Source organism: Stomoxys calcitrans, chromosome 1, assembly GCF_963082655.1.
Source record: "Stomoxys calcitrans chromosome 1, idStoCalc2.1, whole genome shotgun sequence".
NCBI classification, from domain to species: Eukaryota; Metazoa; Arthropoda; class Insecta; order Diptera; family Muscidae; genus Stomoxys; species Stomoxys calcitrans.
This window is the reverse complement of record NC_081552.1, coordinates 129582247-129606850: the sequence shown is the minus strand read 5'-3', so window position 1 is coordinate 129606850 and position 24604 is coordinate 129582247. Positions and strand designations below refer to the sequence as shown.

Here is a 24604-nt window from a genome sequence, read left to right as displayed (position 1 = left end):
CCAGAAGGGATAGTCGTGCAGAATGTGTGCCGAAATCTATCCCAAATCCGCCTTTTTTCAGTTTAGCCGAGGGACCACTTCTGCAGTATTTTCCCCCAGGCTGAGACTAATATACCGATGATCGGAGAAGCTGTGGTCATCCAACACTTCCCAGTCGCATATCCTTCCTCTTAGATCTTACGATACAAATGTAATATCTAGTACCTACTACCTGTTTCTGCTAATAAAGGTCGGTTTATTCCCCTTATTACAAATAGCCAGATTGAAACTTATTATATATTCGATAAGCATCTCACACCTTTCCTTGACATCCGAACTTCCCCATATCTGGTGATGTGCATTAGAATCAACTCCTTCAATGAGGCTCTTTTTCCCTGGAGAAGGAGCTTCAACCAGCAAGTTAAGGCTTGAAGCCGGCATCTTTGAATCGTGTGCCATATATATGGAATTCAGCCAGTAATTAGATTTATTAATTGCAATGCTGACTACTGAATCTTAAGTGCTAAGCGACGGAGGAAGAAAAACATTTAGACTACTCTTTGTAAGAATACAGGCTCTGTGTCTCCCATTTTCCGTTCCCTTGAGTAGTTTAAATCCTCCACACACCCATGGCTTCAGCATAAGAACTACGTAAAATCCTACTGCCATCAGAAGGACTTTTAGGGCCGCCAAAGCGGTTACAATAGTGGAGATTTATGGATCTGACAAAAAACCTCTCCGATTGGCTTTTGCAAAAAAGTATGTAAATATGCCTGAATCATTTTGGAATAAAATTTTTTTGGACAGACGAGTCAAAATATGAACTAAAAATTTGCAAAAATTGCATAATTGGGGAAAGAGTGTGGTGTGAACCAACACAAGGCTAAAATCGAAAAACCTTATACATACTGTAAAACATAAAAGAGGAAGCCACAAGGTGTGGGATGTTTTCCTCTTCAGGAGTTGGTAGGCTCGTAAAAATTTAATCTAAAATGACTGGAGAGCACTATGTAAATATTTTGGAAGAAAATCTTTATAGCAGTGCTGAGGAAATGAGCTTGGGGGAGTTCATCTTTCAACAAGACAACGACCCAAGCACACGAGTAAAGTCGCTAAAAAATATTTTGAAGAAAATAACGTTGAAAAATTAAAATGGCCTGCTCAAAGCCCTGATCTTAACTCCATAGAGCATCTTTGAGCTATCCTAGATGACAAAATGCCGATGGAATCCAATATTTTGGGAAACATGCAAAGTGAATGGAGGGCAATTCCAACAAATACTTTGTTCAACCTTGCTTTAAGTACGCCGAAAAGATTGAGAGAAGTCAGTAATAACAAAGGAGGGGCAACTTCGTACTAAATTTTAAAATTATTTAATTTATTTATAATATTTATTAGAGAAGTGTTACTTTATTTTGTCACTTGAAATTCCGTATGTGCCATATAGTTTTGTATTATAAATAGAAAATATAAAGTAAGAATTTAATGTTAACTTAATTATTAGATAAAATATTAACCGAATTAAAAATAAAAATATAATTTACAAATATTTGAAAACAACAAATATATGTTTCAATCAAAAAATTAAAAATTTTTAAAATCGCACTTTATTTTGTCCGACAGTGTAGCTCCAACAGCATAACAGTTCTTATCCATTATTCTATGTTTGCTTAAAAAGAGATACCGCGCAAAGAGCGCTACAAATGCGATGCATGGTGGAGGGTATATAAGATTCGGCCCGGCCGAACTTATTTGTTTTTAATTAAAATTTATTTTTGATGGGCTTTTTTTAATTCATTTGTGTCTTACAGTTTATGTGGCAGAACTTTAATTTGTTTAATAATTTGTCTTCTCATACCTATCGATAATATTTGCAATAAATTTTGGTCAGATCGGTTGTTGTTTGTTTTTAACATGGGAGCTACGGCTCTTAAAAGGTAAGGTTAGGTAAGAGTGGCGGATTTTGAGCGAACTTACTTAGACAATTTTGGTCCATAATCATATCACAGTAGCGACAGATCAAAGCCAAAATATATTTACTTTATTTCATTGTGATCTTTACAGTGGGAGGTTTTGGCTTGGCTATAGGGATTTTCATCGGAAAACCCCGTTCGCCATTTCCCGCCCATTTTACAATCCCACCTCCGATCCCGGGAAACATTAATTATTTTTAAATCAGGTGATACAAGCATTGTTTACGGATAACAACAGTTTTGTTAACAACTGATGGGGTCATATCTACTTGTAGACCTACTTGCGTGGTATTTGGTTTGGGGCTTTAAATTTATAACTTCACATTGCATATTATATTTCAACTAAATATAATAAGAACTGAAGCTTCTAAGAAAACAAGAAGTCAAGCAAGCGGCCTGTTTGTACGAGTATGGGGGCTTTACCTATTTATGGGCATATCCGGACACAATCCGGTGTTTGTGTAGGAGGCACCAAAAGTATCAAATTTCAGTCAATTGGATAAAAATTGTAGCGTAGCGTAGAGGTTGGTATATCCGCTTATGACGCAGAACGCCTGGGTTCGAATCCTGGCGAGATGTAATTTCCTCCTAATACTGGCCATATTTGGGAGGCACTTTGCCATGTAAAAACGTCTGACCAAAGAGGTGTCGTACTGCGGCACGCAGTACGATTTAGATATAGCTCTCATATATATGTTCTTTCTTATGACATTCAATATTACTGGTGAATTTCATAGAAATCACCTCAGATTTAGATATAGCTGTCATATATGTATATCGTCCGATTTTCACTTTAAGTTTGCTCGGAATCGGTTCAGAATTAAAAATACCTTGCATATACACGTTCGTCAGATTTTGGGTAATTTGCCATAACGTTGTCATTTGTCAACCGTAGTTTTTACAGTTTGAACCTATTTGCTCTCCGGGGTCCATTAAAATTCGTTCAGAATTGGATGTAGGTCCCACATTGTACTTATAGGGTAGGTGTAGGGTATTATACAGTCGGCACCGCCCGACTTTTGCCCTTCCTTACTGGTTTTGATTACAATATACATTCAAACATGGATATGATGCAAATTTGCCCATGAAAATTCCATTAAGGAACAGGGGCAAACATTGATATGATAAGCCGAGGAAAATCGTTCGTTTCGCCAATTCCATAAACGGAACATAGGGGACATAATCGAGTAAACTTTAAAACTGGATGAAGAAATTTTTGTATTTTTATTGTATTTCAGAAAGCATTATTAGCATTTGTTTTTAACACCAATGCAAAGAAGTTATTAATATAAGTCAGATTTGAATGCTCTAAAAATGAATGGGGAATTGTCATTGCGCTTATATACGACTTTCATTGCACTACAATTTCGTATCTGTCTGTATTGGGGATGTTTGCTTTATTCTGAGCTAATAGTTCAACCGGTTTACAAAACCCCCTCTCCACCACCAGTTATCTCCCAAACAGAAGATGTGGCTCGTTTAGCATAAGAGTTTATAGTTAAGTATGTGAGCGAATATGCGACCATGTCAAGGCAACATAACAAGGATAAGAAAGGAGAATAAGAGGATAGCAAATTGTTAACATATTTTTCTAAAGATTTTTTGCAAAAGTTCGTTTATTATTATGAAACGAACATCACTCGTGCCCTTCTAGTCGGAGTTTCATTCTACAAGCATAAGGGTTGAAACAAACCTCAATTTGGCCAATCCCAAATTCATTGAACGATGAGCAAGCACATCATTACAGGGTAATTATGGGTACAAAATGATAGGAATTGCTTACCGGGACTCTGCCTTCCTCCCAGTTACTCTGTTAATAAATGAGTTCGCTCAGTACTCTGCCATACTTGCGCTGCTTTTGTTTTTATTCAAGTGAATTCCTTAAATTCTCGTTGCAAAGATTATCCCAAGAAAATGCTGGGAATGTTGGGAAAAGTTTCCCAATCTTTTCGGGAAATGCTATGAAATTCTATTTTGATGTACTTCGTGTATGTAAAAACTCTGACAAAAAATTTGCTACTGAGATTGTACATGCATAGGTACTTAAAGTTGGCTTGAGTAAAGCAAGAAGGTAATAGATAACTGTTTCCAAATAATAATAACTTACCACATGTCCTTGAAGTTCAGCCTCTCTGTGAGATCTATGTATACCAAGCTGGTCCTGAGTTGATCTGAGTCCAGCCAACTGATTGTAATGATGCAGGGGCGTGTGATGCAAAGTTGGTAATGGTTGACCGTAGGGGTCCGTTCCAAGATACTCTAGAGCACCATGGTTCTGTAAGTATGCAGGTATCTGATCAATGTTAGTATAATTTGTGTAAGTTGAACCGCACATCGATGTTTTCTGTATATATTAGAGATCTACCGTTTTACAATAATTACCTGTTGCTGTGGAGGACTTTGTGTGGAGTGGTGGAATGGAGGTGGAAAATATGGTGGTTGAAAGTCAGATTGCAGGGACTGATGGTGCATTGTTGCAGCTGAGCTGTGTGTTCCACTATGACCTCCGTGACCAGTTGTTGGACCCCCTCTGCTGGCATGGCTTCCAGTGTGAGTTGTATACGCAGGACTATTGCTGGACAGTCCCAGACTGCCATGACTAGTCAAACGTTCCTAAGATATAAAAAAAACAATAGATGGTGAAATTAATTGCATATAAATTGAAATTTTTTTTACGTGCTACTTTTTATTTTGGTTGTTTCATTTTATGGTAGGATTTCTTTTTCCAGATGAAACCCATTGGCTACGATTTTGCTGTCCAATGCATTAAGGCACACCACATGTGCCTTAACCTTTTAAAAGGTCAATAGGTTACATACTCCATTTTCAATAGGTTACATACTCCATTTTCGAATATTTGAATATTTTTTTAAAAGGGGTTTCGCCATACTCTTGCAGCATTTTTGGTCGATATTCCTGTTATAGTTTTTACCGTTAATTTTTCTATACCCACTTTACGTTGCGTTTTTCGTGTTAGTTCCCAAGAAGCTAATTTAAATTCAATTTTGTAAACCGATTTAGGCTTGTTGGGAGCTCTAAAAACTAAAAAGTAACCTCGAAAAAGAAAATGTTAAGTTAGGAATTCCGTGCTACTTATAAAAACATTAATTGTTTTCCATACCACTCCCCTAAGGTGGTTCATGTCTGGTATCGTGCGCCCACCTAAGTGCCGGTGTCTGTTAGCCGCGACGGCCGGGCAATGATATAGGAAATGCTCCAACGTCTCATCTTCCCCACATGCCATACGCGTGCTATCACTTGTCGCACCGATTTTGCATACGTGAGCTCGTTGTCCTATGAGTCCCGTTATGACACCAACAGCTATACTGACCTCTTTCTTACTTCCTTCTAGTCATAGCATCGTCCTCTCACGATCCGATGCGTATTGTGCCATCCTCAGAGAAGGGGTTAATCTCCAATAGTGCAGTCGTAATCTTGTTGAAATTGTCAATATTGTCTGCTTGCTTGCACAATCTAATTTATATTGCCCAAGTCTTCTTCTTAGTAGTCTTCCGAGTTTTGGCCAGTTGGTTTTCAACTTATTACGGAAGCTTATCGGATTCGGCGCTGGACGTGCTATTCTAAACCTAATGTAGCGATGGTCTGAGAAGAAATGCTCCATGGAGACCCTCCAATCCTGAACCTCATCGATTAGATTTTCCGAAAATATTGTCACATCTAATTCTATTAGGTGTTACCAATATTTAGTTCTATTAGGTCGTTAGTATTTATGAATTCTGCCAGGACTTGGCACCGCTTATTAATGTTGGTACTACCCCACTAAATAAGGTGAGAGTTCTGATCGCACCCTATTAGTACCTCATTTCCTGTCCGCTTTGCTTTCCTCACCAACCGTTGCTGCTCCGACGTGGGTGGCGGTGTCGGTGAGTCGAAAGGCAGATAAAGTGATGCCAGGTATGTTCAACCGTCTCCCTGTCTCATCACTGTTGCATCCGATGTTGACTCTGGGGAAAATACATAATAAATTTTTATGACAAATAACGCAGGTCCTCAGCAGAGTACCAGTGTTAGCATAGAATAATTGGTATTGATATGGTTCAGACCAGAAACTTTGTTCCGGGTCGTTCATGGATCCTGAATTGAGACAATATGAATCTTGCCCTTGCATTAGATGGGCTTCTTAGGAGAGCGTGATGATCTCATCGTCTGCTCCCTGTCCTATAGTTTGCATTGAGGTTCCCGTCACTGATGTTTTAATATTAGAATCTTCTCATATCCTGGTCTTCCGAATCTTGAGAAAGTTGGCAATGGTTCCATCGTCGGGTCCCTGTTCGTTAGGCTGTATTGAGTCTACCGTCCCTGAACTGCCTGATGTTCCAATATTAGGATCTTTGCATATAATAGTCTTCCAAATCTTGTGCAAATGGGCTTACGATTTCATCGTCGGCTACCTGTGCGTTAGAACAGAGACAGAGAACACTGCCTGATGTTTAAGTATTATGATCTTTGCTTATCCTAGTCTTCCCAATATTGAGAGAGTCGGTGATAATCTTGTCGTCGGCCCCCTGTTCGTTAGGCGTTATTGAGTGTCCCACCACTACACCGTCTGATGGATCAATATAAGGATACTTGCCTATCCTTGTCCTCCCAATCTTGAAAAAGACGGCCATGGCCCTGTGCTATGGCATGCCACAGGACACTGTCTGGTGTCTCCATTGCGGCGTTGTGGCGTTTTCTTCCCAATATATTTGAAAGCGGGGAGCTCTTTTTCTTCTTCAGTACTTTAGCCGTGTTATGCTCTTCGGGAGATCTGATCCTATTTCCAGCTTCCGTAGAAGTGCTTAGAATGTCAGTTCTATCCCTTCCAGCATCCATCGTCGTGCACCGGATCGCTTTCCCGGTCTGCTTGTGGGCTTAGGAAAGCCATCGCTCACCTCTGCCGTCATCCTGCTGCCCTCATCTCTCGATTCGGCTGCGATGACTGTTTCATCGTCACTATCGCTGTCTGAATCCGAGTCGGAAACACCACCTTTACTTAAAGGCTGGGGACGAGCTGTGCACCCCTTTGGTTTGGTGTGCTTGAGGCATTACTCTCGACTACAGGTGCCAAGGCACCCACACCTTTAGGAAGGGAGGACAACATGCTGCGGTCTGACGCCACCACCGCAGCTGTTGCATTTTTGGAGTTCATTTTGAGCCTACTTCAAAAACGCTTTAAAATTTTTTCGTTATAGGTAGTACCTATTCCTAGATGCAGATATTTTTCTTCGAGGAACGAAATGAAAACACGTCCGCTCCACTCAACGTCTAACTTAAATATATCAACCGATTTAAAACATTGAAAATATTAAAATTGCCTAACCACAAAAACCCGAATAAAGTTCACTGAAAGGATGTAGAAAACATTTTGCATTTTTAGATTTGTTAAAAAAATCATGACATTTGGTGCATTCTTGGAAATCCCTAAAAACTAAATTTGTTCTACATCTGTGAAAGCAAAAATTTTGAAACATCTACAAATGCATGTTTTGAAGCGGAAATATATTTGATCCGGGGAACATTTGTATGGGACCTATATCCAAAATTGCATAGATCATATTCAGCATGGTTGTAAACAGAGCCGCAGAGTCGGAGGCCGGGCCGAATCTTACATACCCTCCACCATGGATCGCATTTGTCAAGTTCTTTTTTCGGCATCTCTTCTTAGGCAAAAAAGGATATAAGAAAATATTTGCTCTGCTATTAGAGCGATATCAAGATATGGTCCGGTTTGGACCACAATTAAGTCAGCCAATTCGAATAAGAATTGCGCCCTTTGGGGGCTCAAGAAGTAAAATAGAGAGATGGATTTATTTGGGAGCTGTATCGGGCTATAGACCGATTCAGACCATAATAAACACGTATGTTGATGGTCATGAGAGGATCCGTCGTACATAATTTCAGGCAAATCGTATAATAATTGCGACCTCTAGAGGCTCAAGAAGTAAAGATCCCAGATCGGTTTATATGGCAGCTATATCAGGTTATTAACCGATTTGAACCTTATTTGACACAATTGTTGAAAGTAATAGTAAAATACGTCTTGCAAAATTTCATTTCAATCGGAAAAGAACTGCGCACTCTAGAGGCTCAAGAAGTCATGACCCAAGATCGGTTTATATGGCAGCTATATCAGGTTATCGACCGATTAGAACCATACTTGGCACAGTTGTTGGATATCATAACAAAACATGTCGTGCAAACTTTCATCCCAATCGGATAAGAATTGCGCACTCTAGAGGCTCAAGAAGTCAAGACCCAAGATCGGTTTATATGGCAGCTTTATCAAAACATGGACCGATATGGCCCATTTACAATACCAACCGACCTACACTAATAAGAAGTATTTGCGCAAAATTTCAAGCGGCTAGCTTTACTCCTTCGGAAGTTAGCGTGCTTTCGACAGACAGACGGAAAAACATGGCTAGATCGACAAAAAATGTCGCGACGATCAAGAATATATATACTTGATGGGGTCTCAGACAAATATTTCGAGTAGTTACAAACAGAATGACGAAATTAGTAAACCCCCATCCTATGGTGGAGGGTATAAAAAGTTTGGTTAAAATTTTGAATTTAGAAACATTTTATTGGAATTTTGTATTCAGAAAAAATCTTATTGAAATTTTGTCTTTAAAGAAAATTTGATCCAAATTTTGAAAATTTGATCGAAATTTTGTCTTAAGAAAAAATTTTATTGGAATTTAGTCTTTAGAAAATATATCATAGAAATTTTATCTTAAAAAAAAATCATCCAGTTTTGTCTTTAGAAATCATCTTACTGAAAGTTTTCCTTTAGAAAAATTTTGGAAAAATATAAGTAAAATTTTAATAACTTTCTTTAAAACATTGTCTTTAAAAATGTCCTTGAATTTTGTGCAAAGATTTTTTTTTTTTAATTTTGTCTTTAAAAAACATTTGATATATAAAAGCTGCATTAAAAATAAATAAAAATTGCATTAAAATGTTGTCTTAAAAAAACCCTTATAGATATTTAAAATTATTGAAAACTTGCATACATTTTTATACCCTCCACCATAAGATGGGGGGTATACTAATTTCGTCATTCTGTATGTAACTACTCGAAATATTCGTCTGAGACCCCATAAAGTATATATATTCTTGATCGTCGTGACATTTTATGTCGATCTAGCCATGTCCGTCCGTCTGTCCGTCCGTCCGTCTGTCTGTCGAAAGCACGCTAACTTCCGAAGGAGTAAAGCTAGCCGCTTCAAATTTTGCACAAATACTTCTTATTAGTGTAGGTCGGTTGGTATTGTAAATGGGCCATATCGGTCCATGTTTCGATATAGCTGCCATATAAACCGATCTTGGGTCTTGATTTCTTGAGCCTCTAGAGTGCGCAATTCTTATCCGATTGGAATGAAATTTTGCACGACGTGTTTTGCTATGATATCCAACAACTGTGCCAAGTATAGTTCAAATCGGTCCATAACCTGATATAGCTGCCATATAAACCGATCTTGGGTCTTGACTTCTTGAGCCTCTAGAGGGCGCAATTCTTATCCGAATGGAATGGAATTTCGCACGACGTGTTTTGTTATGATACCCAACAACTATGCCAAGTATGGTTTAAATCGGTCCATAACCTGATATAGCTGCCATATAAACCGATCTTGGGTCTTGACTTCTTGAGCCTCTAGAGGGCACAATTCTTATCCGATTTGAAAGAATTTTTGCACGAGGTATTTCGTTATGATATTCAACAACTGTGCCAAGTATGGTTCAAATCGGTCCATAACCTGATATAGCTGTCATATAAACAGATCTGGGGATTTGACTTCTTGAGCTTCTAGAGGGCGCAATTCCTATCCGATTTGGCTGAAATTTTGCATGACGTATTTTATTTTTACTTTCAACAACTGTGTCAAATAAGGTTCAAATCGGTTCATAACCTGATATAGCTGCCATATAAACCGATCTGGGATCTTGACTTCTTGACCCCTAGAGTGCGCAATTATTATCCGATATGCCTGAAATTTTGTACGAGGGATCCTCTCATGACCATCAACAAACGTGTTTATTATGGTCTGAATCGGTCTATAGCCCGATACAGATCCCATTTAAATCGTTCTCTCTATTTTACTTCGTGAGCCCCAATGGGCTCAATTCTTATACGAATTGGCTGAAATTTTACACAGGTCTCCAACATATAATTTAATTGTGGTCCGAACCGGACCATATCTTGATATCGTTTTAATAGCAGAGCAACTCTTTTCTTATATCCTTTTTTGCCTAAGAAGAGATGCCGAGAAAAGAACTCGACAAATGCGATCCATGGTGGAGGGTATATAAGATTCGGCCCGGCCGAACTTAGCACGCTTTTACTTGTTTACATAAGCGCAGTTTACGAAAATTTTGAAGGCACAGTTGAGGAAAAAGTTGGCCCTTTTATCAACTTAGAAATGTACGTAGTACGAAGCAATTTTTAAGTAAATAGATTATTTTTTATTTTATAAATTAAAATCAATTTACCCAATATGGCCAATAGTGGACAGCAAACGACACATAATAAGAATTATCTATCGAAAATTTCAAGCAGATGGCCTCATTCGTTCCGACGGTATACTTTTGCAACACATCGAAATATCCATTTCCGACTCTATAAAGTATATATATTCTTGATCAGCGTACAAATCTAGGCCCATTAAAACGGCATTTATTGTCCGATTTTGCCAAAATTTGGGATAGCGAGTTGTGTTAGGCCCTTCGACATCCTTCTTTAATTGGGCTCAGATCGGTCCAGATGTGGATATAGGTGCCATATAGACCGAACCCTCGATTTAAGGTATTGGGCCCATAAAGGGAGCAGTTATTGACCGATGTCGCCGAAATTTGGGATAGCGTGTTAAGTTAAGCCCCTCGACATACTTCTGCAATGTGGCATATATCGGTCTAGATTTGGATATATCTGCCATATAGACCGATCTCTCGATTTAAGGTTTGGGCCCATAAAAGACACAATTATTGTCCGATGTCGCCGCAATTTGAGACAGTGGGTTGTGTTAGGCTTTTCGACATTTCTCTGCAACTTGGCCCAGATTTGGATTTCACTGAAATTTGACACAGTGCTTTATGTTAGGCTTTTTGGCATCCGTGTCGTATATGGTACTTTACACATAGAAAAGATAACTTTATTTAATTTCCCAATGTAAATGACCATAAAACATTCGGTTAAAGTAACTGATTCGTTGCAGTACTTACTAAAACAGTAATTGTATGCATATGAGGGACATCGTAGTCGAGCTAACTCTTTGTGCTCCGTTAGGAAATTTCAAATAATAATAGTTGATACAACAACTAGAGGCAAAACAAATTTATTTTTTTATGCAAATGTTTGGCACAACCAATAGATTGATTATTGGTTGTGCCAATCAATCATGTGCCAGCATTAAATAGTACTGTAATCAAGTTAACTACTGAACTAAGAAAATGACAATTAAAAATTATTTACCATTATCATAAGTAAGAGCCTTTTTACGTGATGGTAAGAGACATTTTACGTGATGGTAAGAGAACATGAGTGCACTCCACGTATCAAATTTTACCTAAATATTTTACCGCACATCTCGAGATTGGTTGATAAGGGAACTATATCTATTTATGAACGATTTGGCCGGGTATTGTGCTGGTGTTGGAAGGCACAATTGCACTTCACATACCAAATTTAATATCAATCGTTTAAAAATGTTGGCTTCTGATTTTAGAAATCAAACTCGGTGATCGGTATATATGGGGACTATATCTTTTTATGGACCTATCTGGATGGGTTAGGTTAGGTTAACTGGGTTGCCTATCATGAGGTGAGTTTACTCAGAAAAAGAAAGAGAAGAGAAAGAAGACGTGAGTCCTCGGACTATATCCAGAGGTTATATAGGGAAAAAAGAAACAGGAAGAATGGAGAACCACAGCGCGGGTGAAAACACCTGTCCCTCACGCAAGTACGTACCTTCGCCGAATCTTATCGCACCCTCCGTCGGAACCTTCCCGTTCCGTTTATAAATCTCAAAAGACATCCCAGAGATACGTTCGCAAAATCACCGAGATCGCAGTAGAACCACCTCCCCACAGGGAAGAGCATGCGTCCCTGCAGACCCGGCAGTAGATCCCTTACCAGAATTTCTCTTGCGGCTACTGTAATGGCACAGACCTCTGCCTGAAAGACCGTACACACGTCCGGTAGTTTTAGAGACATATAGATGTTGAGTATTGAGTGCATCTGGATAGGTATATTTTATAGCTTTCCAAAACAGTACATTTTATTATTTACATTTCAAAATCAGTTAAAAAAATGAAATCGGCTCAGAATTGCTTTTACAAGCAACAAAATAAGAGACCAGTCTCTGAGAAAATGTCAAAAAAAAGTTGTTAGTCAAATTTCTTGATCACTATAAAAGTTATCCCGCACATTTAGGTCTGTTTTTTTGTAGGGCTTCTAAAGCACTTTCCAGCAAACAAAAATGTATATAATGTGGATAACACCTCAGCTATAACCATGTAAAATTTCATGAAGATAGCTCTATCCATTCCAAAGTGGCAGGCTTATTTCCACTTATTTTTTCCCCATCCCACTGTGCGATGTTCAACAATAAGTGGATATCTTCATTTGTTCGACCGCTATCGTGGCTGTCAAGGCGCTTAAAATTAAATATACGACTATGTTAAAGGGTTTCAGATTAATATTACGAGGTGCAACAAGTGGAATTACTATTATTTGTATATCCCCCATTGCATGGTGGTGGGTAGTCAAATATTTTTTTGTTTTTTAAATTATGCTAAACATGTAAAAAGCCACTTTAAAAAAGTGGTCATATTTTTTTGCCAACTAAAGAAATTAAAAGAAAGAGCATGCATTTAGGTCCGTGTGATGCAAGGTTGCACCCTGTCAGGATTACAACTTTTTAGCAGAAAACTGTTTAAACTGCTATAACTTAAAAACAAATGAGTGGAATTAAAAACGCCTTAAGAGTTTTTTGTGCAGAATTTCCCTATGACTCCCCACATAACTGGTGAATTTCATGGAATCGGTTCTGATTAGGATATAGCTTCCATATATATTCGTCGCCCGATTTGGACTAATACGTCGATAATTCGATCATTTCTCTTCATTTTTTGGGAGAATGCCTCATTTATAGAAATTATCGGCACATTTCCTCAACCTCTGATCAATAAACTGGCTTATTCCTTAAACCGGTGCTTGAACTATTTTCTTAAACACTGATTTAAGTTTATGAGCATTTTAATAAACGGTTAAACCGTTCTTTTTATTCTTTAAAAGTGAAGGAAAAATCGACCAATATATCCATTTTTCACTTTCTGAGGCAACGAAATTTTTTTTTATAAAATTTTCTGAGAAGGCGAAAATTTCAATAACATTTTCTTTAAAAGTAAAATTTCAATATCATTTTCTCTTAAGATAAAATATAAATTTTAAAGAAATTTTTTGAAATCTTGCTATCGAAAGAAAAAAGGTTAAATGTTTTGCAGACAACTTAGGGAAAAAATTTTCAAGAACAAATTTTTATAACATTTTCTATAGAGATACAAATACAATAAAAACTTCCTTAAAGACAAAATGTTGGTAGAATTTTCCCTAAATACAGAATTTCTATATATTTTTTTAAGAATTTTCCTCTGAAGGTCAAACTCCAAAGTTCAATGAAATAAAAGTGATAAACCATTTGTAAGAAACCGGTTAATTTTGGCAAGAAACCGATTTATCAAAAAATGTGAATTTTCAAGCAACCAATTAGTAAAGGGTGATTATTCAGCTATTATCTGTTTGGAAACGTTGGTTTAAACAGCTGACGGATGGTTCGTGTTTTGTTTCACTGTCAAACATCTTCAGTTCGGTCTATAATTCACCATGAATTGTCTTACAAACGAACAACGCTTACAAATTATTGAATTTTGTTATCAAAATGCGTGCTCTGTTACGAAAGTTCATCGCGCGTTTCTTCCATTCCATCGACGAAGCGCTTTTCTGGCTGAATGGGTACGTAAATAAGCAGAATTGTCGATTTTGGAAAGGAGACCGTACTTCTTCTGTGAACTGTGAATGGTGAGCGCTATCGTTAGATGATATCCAACTTGACTTGCATGACATGTGGTTACAACAAGACGATGCCATATGCCACACAGCACGCGTACCATTGGACTTATTGAGAGACGAGTTCGCCGAACATTTTATTTCACATCCGGGACCTAGATCGTGCGAATTAGCACCTTTAGACTTTTTTTTGTTGGGCTATGTTAAAGCTCATGTCTATACAGACCGCTTCAATTGACGCATTGGAAGACAACATTGAAGCATTTATTCGTGAGATACCGGCCGAAATGATGAAAAGAGTATGCCAAAATTGGACTAAGCGGATAGATCATTTGAGGAGCAGTCACGGTCAACATTTGCATGAAATAGTTTTCAAACATTAAATTATATGGACCGTACTATCGATACAAATAAAGATTTCATGCATTTTTCTGAATTTTGTGTGTTTTTTTTTTCATTTCCGGTTTTTGACAAATCGGTTGCTGGCCAAAAATAACCGGTATCTTCGATGCTCTCATCTTACCTCATACAAAAATTTATATTACAAGTTGGCCTTAAAAAAATACCTTTAAAATCTTCTATTCAGAACAAATCAAATTGCAATTGCAAAGACAATTTGGGACAGTTTGGGAAAATTCCTTCAACATTTTGTCTTTAACGCAAGTTTTATTGAACTTTTGTCTTTAGTAAAAAATTTATCAAAATTTGTTCTTAGAAAACTTGAGAAATTAAAAATTTCATAACCACGACACCTGCACTCGTAATCCAAGCCTGTTGAAATCACGGTATAGCCTTTAAAAATGAATAGATTAATCTAAAACTTCGCACATATAACTGATGCACGTTAATTAATGTTAAAAATTATTTAACTAATGCGCGCTGTTTTTCTGGCATTTGATTGCAGAATTGCATTTTTCAACGCAACGTTCAAAAACAAAGCTCAACTCGATTATTCTGTTTTGGCCTAAAGTGTGACCATTTTAATGCCCCATACCACCAGTGTGGTGCAGTAGTGTCTTCAAATTTGGAACCTACATTTTTTATTTTAGTAGAGACGAAGCCCATTTAAACTGGAAAAGTGGGTTCAAATTTGGATATGAGCAGGTTCAAACCAAAAAACTTTCAAAAAATCCAATTGCATTGTTTGGTTAACACAATGTTCGAGTAGATATTGAAGTTTATAAAAAATTTGGACTTTGATGATATTTAATGTAGAAATAATATCCAAATTAAAAGTTTTTACATCTTTGTACATTACAATAAAACGAGATGAACGAAACTATTTAAATATCTTTATTCTTTTAATAGTCATCAGTTTTAGTAAAAAAATTAATAAGTTTTCTATTCCGTGGAGCGGCATTTTGAGTGCAAAAAAGTTTTTTTTTACAAATCATATATTCGTCGACATCACACTTCGAGTGCTCTTTCAAGTAAAAAAAATGTGAAAATTTCACAATACACTGAAAAAATGTTATAGCAAATTATTTTCTGTAGCTTGACTTTTTCTAATTTTAATTAAATTAATTTTTTTTATAATAGCAACATTGAAAACTACTTTTATATCGTTGACGAAGCTATTAGGGTGTTAGGAGGGGCTGACATTTTGTTTCGATTTCATTATAACCCAAAACTGTCATTTGACTTGACTCAGTAGTAGTAGTTTTGATTCGATTTGGCTAAAATTTAGTAAACGTGTTACATTTATGTCTTTGAATACCCGTACTTAATATAAAACGAATTAGTTTACAGATAAGTATAGCTGTCATATAAGCACATATTGTAATTTTTAATTTTGAGACTTTGTCTCAATATTCATCTAATTTGATTGAAATTTTGTATTCAAATCACGTTGCTGCCTCCAATAGCCATACCAAATACGGCTCCACAAATAAATATAGCTGCCAGAGAACAGATTTCTACCATTCGCTTTTAAAACGCATTCATATTTTCGTTGATTTTGACTTGCCTTCATTCAACGTTAGCAAGTACTACTGTTGCTTTGAAGGCCACCGTAGCGCAGATGTTAGCATGTCTGCCTACGACGCTGAACGCTTGGGTTCGAATCCTGGCGAGACCATCAGAAAAAAAATTTTCAGCTTTGGTTTTCCCTTTCTAACGCTGGCAACATTTGTGAGGTACTATGCCATGTAAAACTTCTCTCCAAAGAGGTGACGAACGGCCGAACGGCGTGCCACAGTGCACTCATTGATATGTGAGAAGTTTGCCCCTGTTCCTTAGTGGAATGTTCATGGCATGGGTAAAATTCGCATTTTGCTGTTGCTTTCAAACGCATTCATTTCTTGATGATTGCTTTTTATGAATGTTTTTTTATATTGCCGATACCACAAGCAACAAAATGAATGCTGGCGCACGGAAAATAAGAGATGATTCGCATCATTCGCTCAGTATTCGTTGACATTTTGATGTGGTGCGAAACATGGAGTTAGAAATTAAAAAAAAAGTCGAAACTCCTTACCCCAACAGCACCGTCCAAAATCGAAAGTGGACCGATCAGGACAAAAACGCATTTTGGACGATCATCCCAATATTGGACTCAAATGATATGTATTTTGGAGTAGACTTCCAATATGACATTAAAAATGAGGTCCAAGAAACGGGGACCCCCTAAATTAGACCCCAAATCGTAATATTAGCTGATCATGACTATATGGGGTTCAAACGATAGACATTTGAAAGTAGATTACGAATATGAAACTAAAATGCGTGTCCAAGTATCTGGGAGGCGCTCTAACCTCTAAAACCACCCCAAATAGGATAACTGACCAATCATGGCATTCATGTGGGGATCAAGTTATGTATATTTTAAGTAGAATGCGAACCTAACATTCAAACCTACACAATCTAAAATTTTTAAAAATTGTGTAAGTTGGTCTAGTAGGGCAATAGGTTAAACAATTTGTTGATATCGGAAGGGGAGGGTCCCCTAAGAGCCGCCCACCATATTAGACACCCCGAATTAGAAATTTTTTGACCATGATAATATGGGGTTCAAAGGTAAGATATTTCGAAGTAGAATACGAATTTGGTATCCGCTTCTAGGTATCCGTGTTTTACTTTACAATACCTTTTTTTAGTCCCATATTGCCAAGATCGATAAATATGTCCAGCTTTTGGGGTATTTTGGGGGTGGAGCTGCTACCCAGACACTTGATCATGAAAATAAATATCAGTTTCGTGCTTTACGTTTAAATACCTTTTTTTGAGTCCCATATTCTGTCTGTGTGTCAAATTCCCAGATAATTTGACACACATTTTAATACCATATTCGTATTCTACTCACCAATAATTTTCATTTGAGTCCCAAATTGTCATTTTTGGCCCAATATGGGTTTTTAAAGGGGGTTAAGGGTGGGGACGGCTCCCTATATACTTGGACCCAATCTTTAACATTCAATTCGTAGTCTACTCCCAAATATCATTCATTTAAGTCTCATATTGTTCCGATGAGGCCAATTTTATTTTTGGGCGGTGCTTTTGTGGTAAGGGGGAGGGTCCGCTGCTGATATCAACAAATTATAAAGCCCATTGCTCTTTCCAGACCCTATTCGTAATCTACTCTTGAATACTTTTCACCTGAGTCCCATTGTATCATGATCGTCGAATATGCTTATTTTTTAAAATTTCACATTGGAGTTCTTTTGGGAGCAGGGCGGCTCCCACGAAACTTGGCATTCTCTTCTCTTTCGGCATTCTTTTCCCCATTCTCTGGTGGTGGCTTCAACAGAAATTAACGAAGTGTTTAAAAATATTCCCTTTGAAATCTATAAGGCTTTACACAATCAACACTAAAATGATTCACACTAATCGCTGCGCATTCGTTGCCTTTGTTAAATGAGATAAACAAAGGACATGCAATGCAATGCACAGTTTTTGTCATATTCTCATTCCGTGAATAGATCTAAGAGCATAAAATCTCTCTGAAATTTTGTTAGTAAACTTTATGTCCGTGAAGATAAAGTTAACTTTAACTAGCAGAGACACAAACCCATGCTAACGATTAACCAGAAGAGATCTAGAAATATAACCAAAAAACTCAGAACAACAACAAAAAGAGCACTAACAGAATTACAATGATATCGAATTTTGTAAAGAATGAAGTTGCAACGTAAAAAATCCATCACGGACAAAGCTACAACACTAATAAGTCCAAACTGAAAAGTGTAGAAACTGCACAAAGAAAACAGATTCGTTGCCTCAACCAATTTTTTTGCCAACCGAATGCTGATGGTTCCACATACTACGAAAGTTGATAAACAGTTCGGTAGCGACAACCAATGTTGAAATTGAGGTAATTGGCCTATATCTGTTATTGGTATCAAAAATAGTACTGTACGGAAAAATTAAAAAGCAGAAAACTTTTAAGTAGTATAATTAAGTCTATACTCGACATTAACTTTTGCGCTAATATATTGTACGATACTTTATACAGAGAAGAAATAACTATATCATTTCCCAATGTAAATGACCATAAAACATTCGGTTAAAGCAACTGATTCGTTGCAGTACTAACTACAATAAAACAGTAATTGTATGCATATGACTGGCATCGTAGTTGAGCTAACTCTTTGTGCTCCGTTAGGAAATTTCAAATAATAATAGTTGATACAACAACTAGAGGCAAAAAAATTTATTTTTTTATGCAAATGATTGGCACAACCAATAGATTGGTTATGAACATCTTCATTTAATGCTTTCAATAGTATCGTAATCAAGTCAACTACTGAACTAATAAAATGACTGATCTTTGCTGCTGACAATTAAAAATTATTTACCATTATCATCTAATTAGACCTATAATCGAATTCCAACCAATAATTTCTCTGGGTGTGGGAGAGATGCGGTGTACCCACTTATGCCTCTCGATGCCTACAATCGAACTCAAAAAGCAGAATATCCAAAAAGACGCCAGTATTTCAGATATTTGCCATTTAAAGTTAGAATTAACAGAAATAATGATAAAGAGTAGAGCATCTAGCAAACTGCTCAAATACAAACAGCATGCCTGTGTCAAGAGAAGGTCGGTTAAGATAGCCCTGCACGAGGTAGTGCTTAAAATAGAAGAATCCTTCGATGTTAAGACGCACACTTGTGCGGTATGCAGTGACATCGAGGGGACTTTCAGCAATGTGTGGACCGACACACTGATCCATTCCTTAGACCAGTACTTTGTGGATCGGGTCCTAAGAGACTGGGTAAACCATATGTTAAGGAACAGGTGGATATATTGTGGGTCCCATGACATAAATATAAGGGAGAAAGTGGCACAGGGCACGCCACAGGGGGGCAGCTCACAGATCTTGCGCACTATGTAGGGCCGATATTCCTCTGGCACTACAGGAGCATTATTAGACCAATACTTATTTATGGCTCTGTAGTTTGGTGGACAGCGATGGAGAAAAAATGCAACGTTAGTATAAAATAACAGGTTCAGTGAACATGTTGTATTGGTATAGGCGGAGCGATGAGGACCACGGCCACTAGGGCACTGGACACTATTCTAGATATCCGACCCATAGATATACAGATTAAATGTGTGAAAGCCACTGCGGCTATGAAACTTAATATATAATAATGAGAATTAATATAGTATAATCGAGAAAACCTGGAAGAAATGGAAGAGGTATCCGACCAAATACCTGAGACGATACTTGAGGCCGAGTGCGAGGCACTGCTGCCAGCGGCACAGTCTTGGATTGACGGAACCCTAGTACTGCCATCTGGAAGATCATGTTACACGGATGGATCAAAGCTAGAGGACAGAGTGGGCCTGGGGGACTATATTGAAACCAAGGGACTGAGAACTGTTTTAGATTGCCTGGTCATAATACGATTCTGCAGGCAAGGATCCGGGCGATCACGGAATGCGTGAGGTGTTGTGGTTTTCCCGTGAGGACGCCGAATGTGAACATCTTTACGGACAGAAAACTAGCCATCATGGCACAATCTTGGAGTGTAAGGAGATTAGTGCCTTCTCTGAGGATGGCACGATCCGCATCGTTTGGGTGCCGGGCCATTGCGGAGTAAAGCAGACGATTTGGCAGTGAATACCAGAGCACTGCCTTCAATAAACATGGTTAACACAAAGCCTTTCGGGTCGACGCAGTCTGTGTTAAGGGCGTGGTCGACGAACAGCGAAATGGTCGGTAGAACGGCGAAAATCTAATGGGGAGATCCGGATAGTGGGAAGGCGAGACTCAGAAAGGCAGTAAGAAAGGGGTCAGTGTGGATTTCGGTATTATAACAGGACACATAGGACTACGAGCTCATTTATGCACAATCGGTGCAGCAGGTGATAAGACGTACAGGGCATGTGGGGAAGACGATGAGTCGTTGGCTTTCGTGGCCAACAGACCCCGTTACTGTAATGTCCAAAAGGGGTTCGGATTGTGGTCACAAAGACGTTATAAGATTTCTACTACCCAGAAGGTCGCTAAAACTCGCCTTTCGACAAAATAGATTGTGGTGGAAGATGTTGACTTAATTTCCAATTATAATTCTATGCAAACAAAGAGGACTGGGAGCCATTAAAAAGGGCTAGCAAGACAGTCGGGTGGGGGGGTTCGGACCTCCTTTATTCACCTGATTTCCACAATCTCGGACACAAACAAAATATTATTTTAGACTCCCAGTAAACAAAAGCACTATGGATCTAGACTTTGAAAACTTAATGGACCAAACCAAATCAGAATGAAATTCCCCCATTAATTTGGTATTGTAATCTATAGTAAAGAAACATAGGCGACAAGCTAGTTCGATTCCCTGATGTTCTGGGAACCATGGCCTCCAAACCCTACCCTACCATGGCACCAGCGGCCTTAACAATTGCCAGTGCCCCAAACGCAATATCTACTCCATCTCTATATCACTACCAAGGAAAGGTAAAAGAATTTAGAAATCCATTTCAGATTATATATCTATATTTAAGAAAATTCATGAAGATGATGCCATATAAGCCAAAATCTTAATAACTAGTATTATATAAATAAAATATGAAATATTTGGAACGAACAACCAAAAGTTTATAATTCCAGTTCATATTTAACGATCTAAGGGTTAATCTCGTAATATTTAATTTAATCGGATAATTATTCAAACGCGTTCAAATTCTAAATATGTCAGCTCAGGGAAAACTCAACGGTCAAAAAAAAATATATATTTATGCAAGCATGCAAACTGAGACGAATAGTTCAAAAGGAAGGAAATGTAATAATTAATAGTTCATTGAATTTTCCTTGACATGACCCAAAATTGATTTCTTTTAAGTTTATAATTATAATGGACTAAAATTAACTTTTTACTACATTAACCTTTCATATGCAAAATTTAAATGAAAATTGATTTTTTTAACTCACTTTTGTTTTTAAGCCTTTTGGCTTTACTTTTTAACCATTTCCATTAGCCAGGTTAGCACGATGATCGCCGAGGCCTCGATGAGCATTTTACGCTGGACGTGGATTCTATTGGGCTTTTAGCTGTTTAGGAATGAGATAGGATGATAAACTTTGCATATGATAATAATTACACTTATCTGCTAATTTAATTTAATTAAAATTTATTCATCCTGGCCGGCTCGGGAATTGAACCGGAGACCTTAGATAACTGATGCGGTAAGTAGGTATCTGCTAGCTCACTCAGCCACTAGCCAGATACAATTGAGGGCGTCTTGTTGATGACGTTATTCGTGTGTGGAGTCTGTTATGCGGAGATGATTAAGCTGGGCTCCACGTTCCCATGCGTCTATTTATAGACTTAGCTCTGTCGTGTGTGGGTGTTGTAATTGGGTGAGCAAGAGGGGTTATGTCGATGAGTTGGCGCTGCTAATAAATGGGTGGCGGCAGTTCGCTGTCGACTTAGATAATAATGACCACAATTAAATAATGTCTTCAAAAAGGGGTAAGTCAGCACTTTATAGGCAAGGACAGCTTTGTATGGAACTTTCGTAATTTCTCCTCGAATTATGGTAAGTGTTTAGTCAAGCAACCAGACTGGCTGTAGTACCTCAAGCAATAGAAAACTACTCCGCTCCTTCAGGCCCCTTGGCTGAATTTTTTCACCAAAAGGTTTGCCCTTAACTCATGAAATTCTCACCAAACTCTAGCAAGGAGGTGGATCCACACGTTAACTCGCAACAAGGCCTATGATTTACCAGGATAAGACCTAGTATCACGGTTGGTTTTCGTCTTTTTTCTTGGGGTTTCCCCCAAATTGCGAACAAGTTAAGAAAAAACTCCACCACAAATTCGAAGGAGTCAATATAGATTCCCTTATAACGACACTATAAGGGAATGATGGCAATTGCACCTTTAGGGTTTGATACAAGATTCACTTTTATATCTCCTTAAATAAGGACTCCACTGCTTTAAAAGGCTCTGTTTGGCTGTCTGTACGCCTTTTCGACAATTTAAAAAAAAAAATACTTCACTTAAAAACTTTACCACAGGAGCGATGTGATTTAGATGATGTTCAAGATGGAAAGAATTAATAAAACTCGAAGTCTTGACACCATAACTGAAGCCAATGGAAAAAAGAAACTGACTCCAACCAAAAAAACTTGACGAAAATGAGAGATACTGGAAGATCCAGTGCATAAACCGTTAAAAGAATCCGATTGGCTAATTAAATCCATGAACATCCATCGGGAGCCCAAACAAGTTCACCTTGAACAAGTCTAGCATATTACTTAAAAGCAACAAATATGCCAACGGTTGTTCATGGTCGATCTCTTTTCCGCACATAAAACAATTCCTTTTCATTAAACCATTTGTCTGTCGACGAACAGAAAAAAAAAACTCGAGAAAGGGAAAAAATCCAGAAAAATAATGGCCTTAACTGGGCTCGAACCTGAGTCCACTGGCTGGTAGTCCGCCGCAATCCCCACTGACCCATCGCCAGCCTGGCTTAAACGACAGCTATAATAGAGTTTCATCACTTGACACCTACACTTGGGAATGCATTCACGTAGATACATCTCAATAGACATGAGATAAGAGCAAAAAAAAACAATTGTGTATAAGAGTTAGAATGATTACTAAAGCAGAACTTCCTTACCCAGCAAACATTCCTACACCAATGTAAGTAAGTCTCCACTGATTGTAGATCACGATATTCGAAACAATATTGGACAATCGTCCAGCACAAACCGGGTAATCTCGATCGTATCGGTCAGGAGATTACCAGGAATTATACTTAAGGACGCATATCTTTCGCGTGATACGTTCCGCTTGAATTACCATCTACATCTTGTAACACATAGTAATTAGTCCCAAGTTTGGATTTCACTACCGCCTTTACAAATACCGGTGCGAACTTCGCACTGTACTGCTTCTCTGCACTGCTCTGTGAAAAGTTCCTGCGGAAAACGGTTTGCCCTACAGAATAGGAAACAGGACGAGTTCTCAAGTTGTACCGATCTCGATTAGTGGCATGAGCCTTCGAAATATTCTCTCGCAAGTCTTTCCTCAGCAAAGCCAGCTGATCTTCCCTCTTCAATGTAGAATGAGATTCATCTAACATATGGACATTACGCAGTAATCGATAAGAATCGCCATGGGTCACCATATCGAAGCCAAAGGTGGCAAAATAAGGAGAGCATTTGATGGTGTGATGAACAGAGTTGCGTAAAGCACAACTTATGGAACTAAGGTGTTCATCCCACATTTTATGATCCTTCTTCAAAAATGCTCTGATTCCTGCAATCATAGACCTATTCACCCGTTCAGATGCATTGGCCTGAGGGGAATAAAGAGCCGTGTAGGTATGCTGAATGCCCAATTTAGTCAAAAATGCATTAAAGTCATTTGACCTAAACTGCGAACCATTATCGCTAACGATAACTTCGGGTACTCCATAGACATGGAATATGTCTGACAAAAGAAATTTTCCAATGACCTGCGCCGTGAACTTTTTCATTGGGCATAACCAATGAAACTTGGTCAAATGATCAAGTACTATTAAGAGCCCAATGTGGCCGCCTTTCGATCTTGGATAGGGGCCCAAGATATCGATATAAAATCGCTGAAAAGGTCGCGTCGTAATAACTTGTTTCCCCATTTCCGGTCGTAAAACAAAATTGGGGTGTTTCGTCCCTTTACAGATCTCGCACTTGCGAACAAAGTCCCTAGTATCGGAAACCATCCCTGGCCAATAAAAGTTCCGTCGTATAAGGTCGAGAGTCTTTGACATTCCTCCGTGTGCGGTAATAGCCGAGTCATGAAAACGTGATATGAGGGAATCTCTCAGATTCCGTGGAACCCAGAGCTTCCAGGAATTGGCCTCTTGATCCTCATTTCCGCTATAAAACTCAGTACGAATATAAACGTATCTATCCAAAACCCTCAGATCCGGGTATGCAGATTGGTCGTTGCCTATGCGGTCCCTCAATTCTCTGTAATCCTCGTCATCAAAACATCTCGAGTTCAAATCTATTTCGGGGTCCGACAGATCCAGGCCAGATATCTCATCAAAGTCCCTCCTGGATAAAGAGTCTGGAACGACATGGTCCCTTCCCTTACGGTGGCTAACAGAGAATTTGAATGCCTGCAATTTAAACACCCACCTAGCA

The 24604-nt window shown here is 38.2% G+C and overlaps 1 protein-coding gene across 2 annotated transcripts in view; it reads right to left on the bottom strand.

The window, feature by feature from the left end:
* Positions 1-24604, bottom strand: part of LOC106092071 (transcription factor AP-2-epsilon) — a 208737-nt gene that overhangs the window by 27985 nt on the left and 156148 nt on the right. Inside the window, exons 2-3 of one of the 2 annotated variants that reach the window (XM_059370632.1) lie at positions 4335-4565; positions 4060-4245 (exon numbers count right to left, since the gene is read on the bottom strand). In XM_059370632.1, coding sequence (XP_059226615.1) covers positions 4060-4245; positions 4335-4565 — 417 coding nt within the window. The remainder of the gene's footprint in view (positions 1-4059; positions 4246-4334; positions 4566-24604) is intronic. The other variant, XM_059370633.1, reaches the window with a different exon arrangement.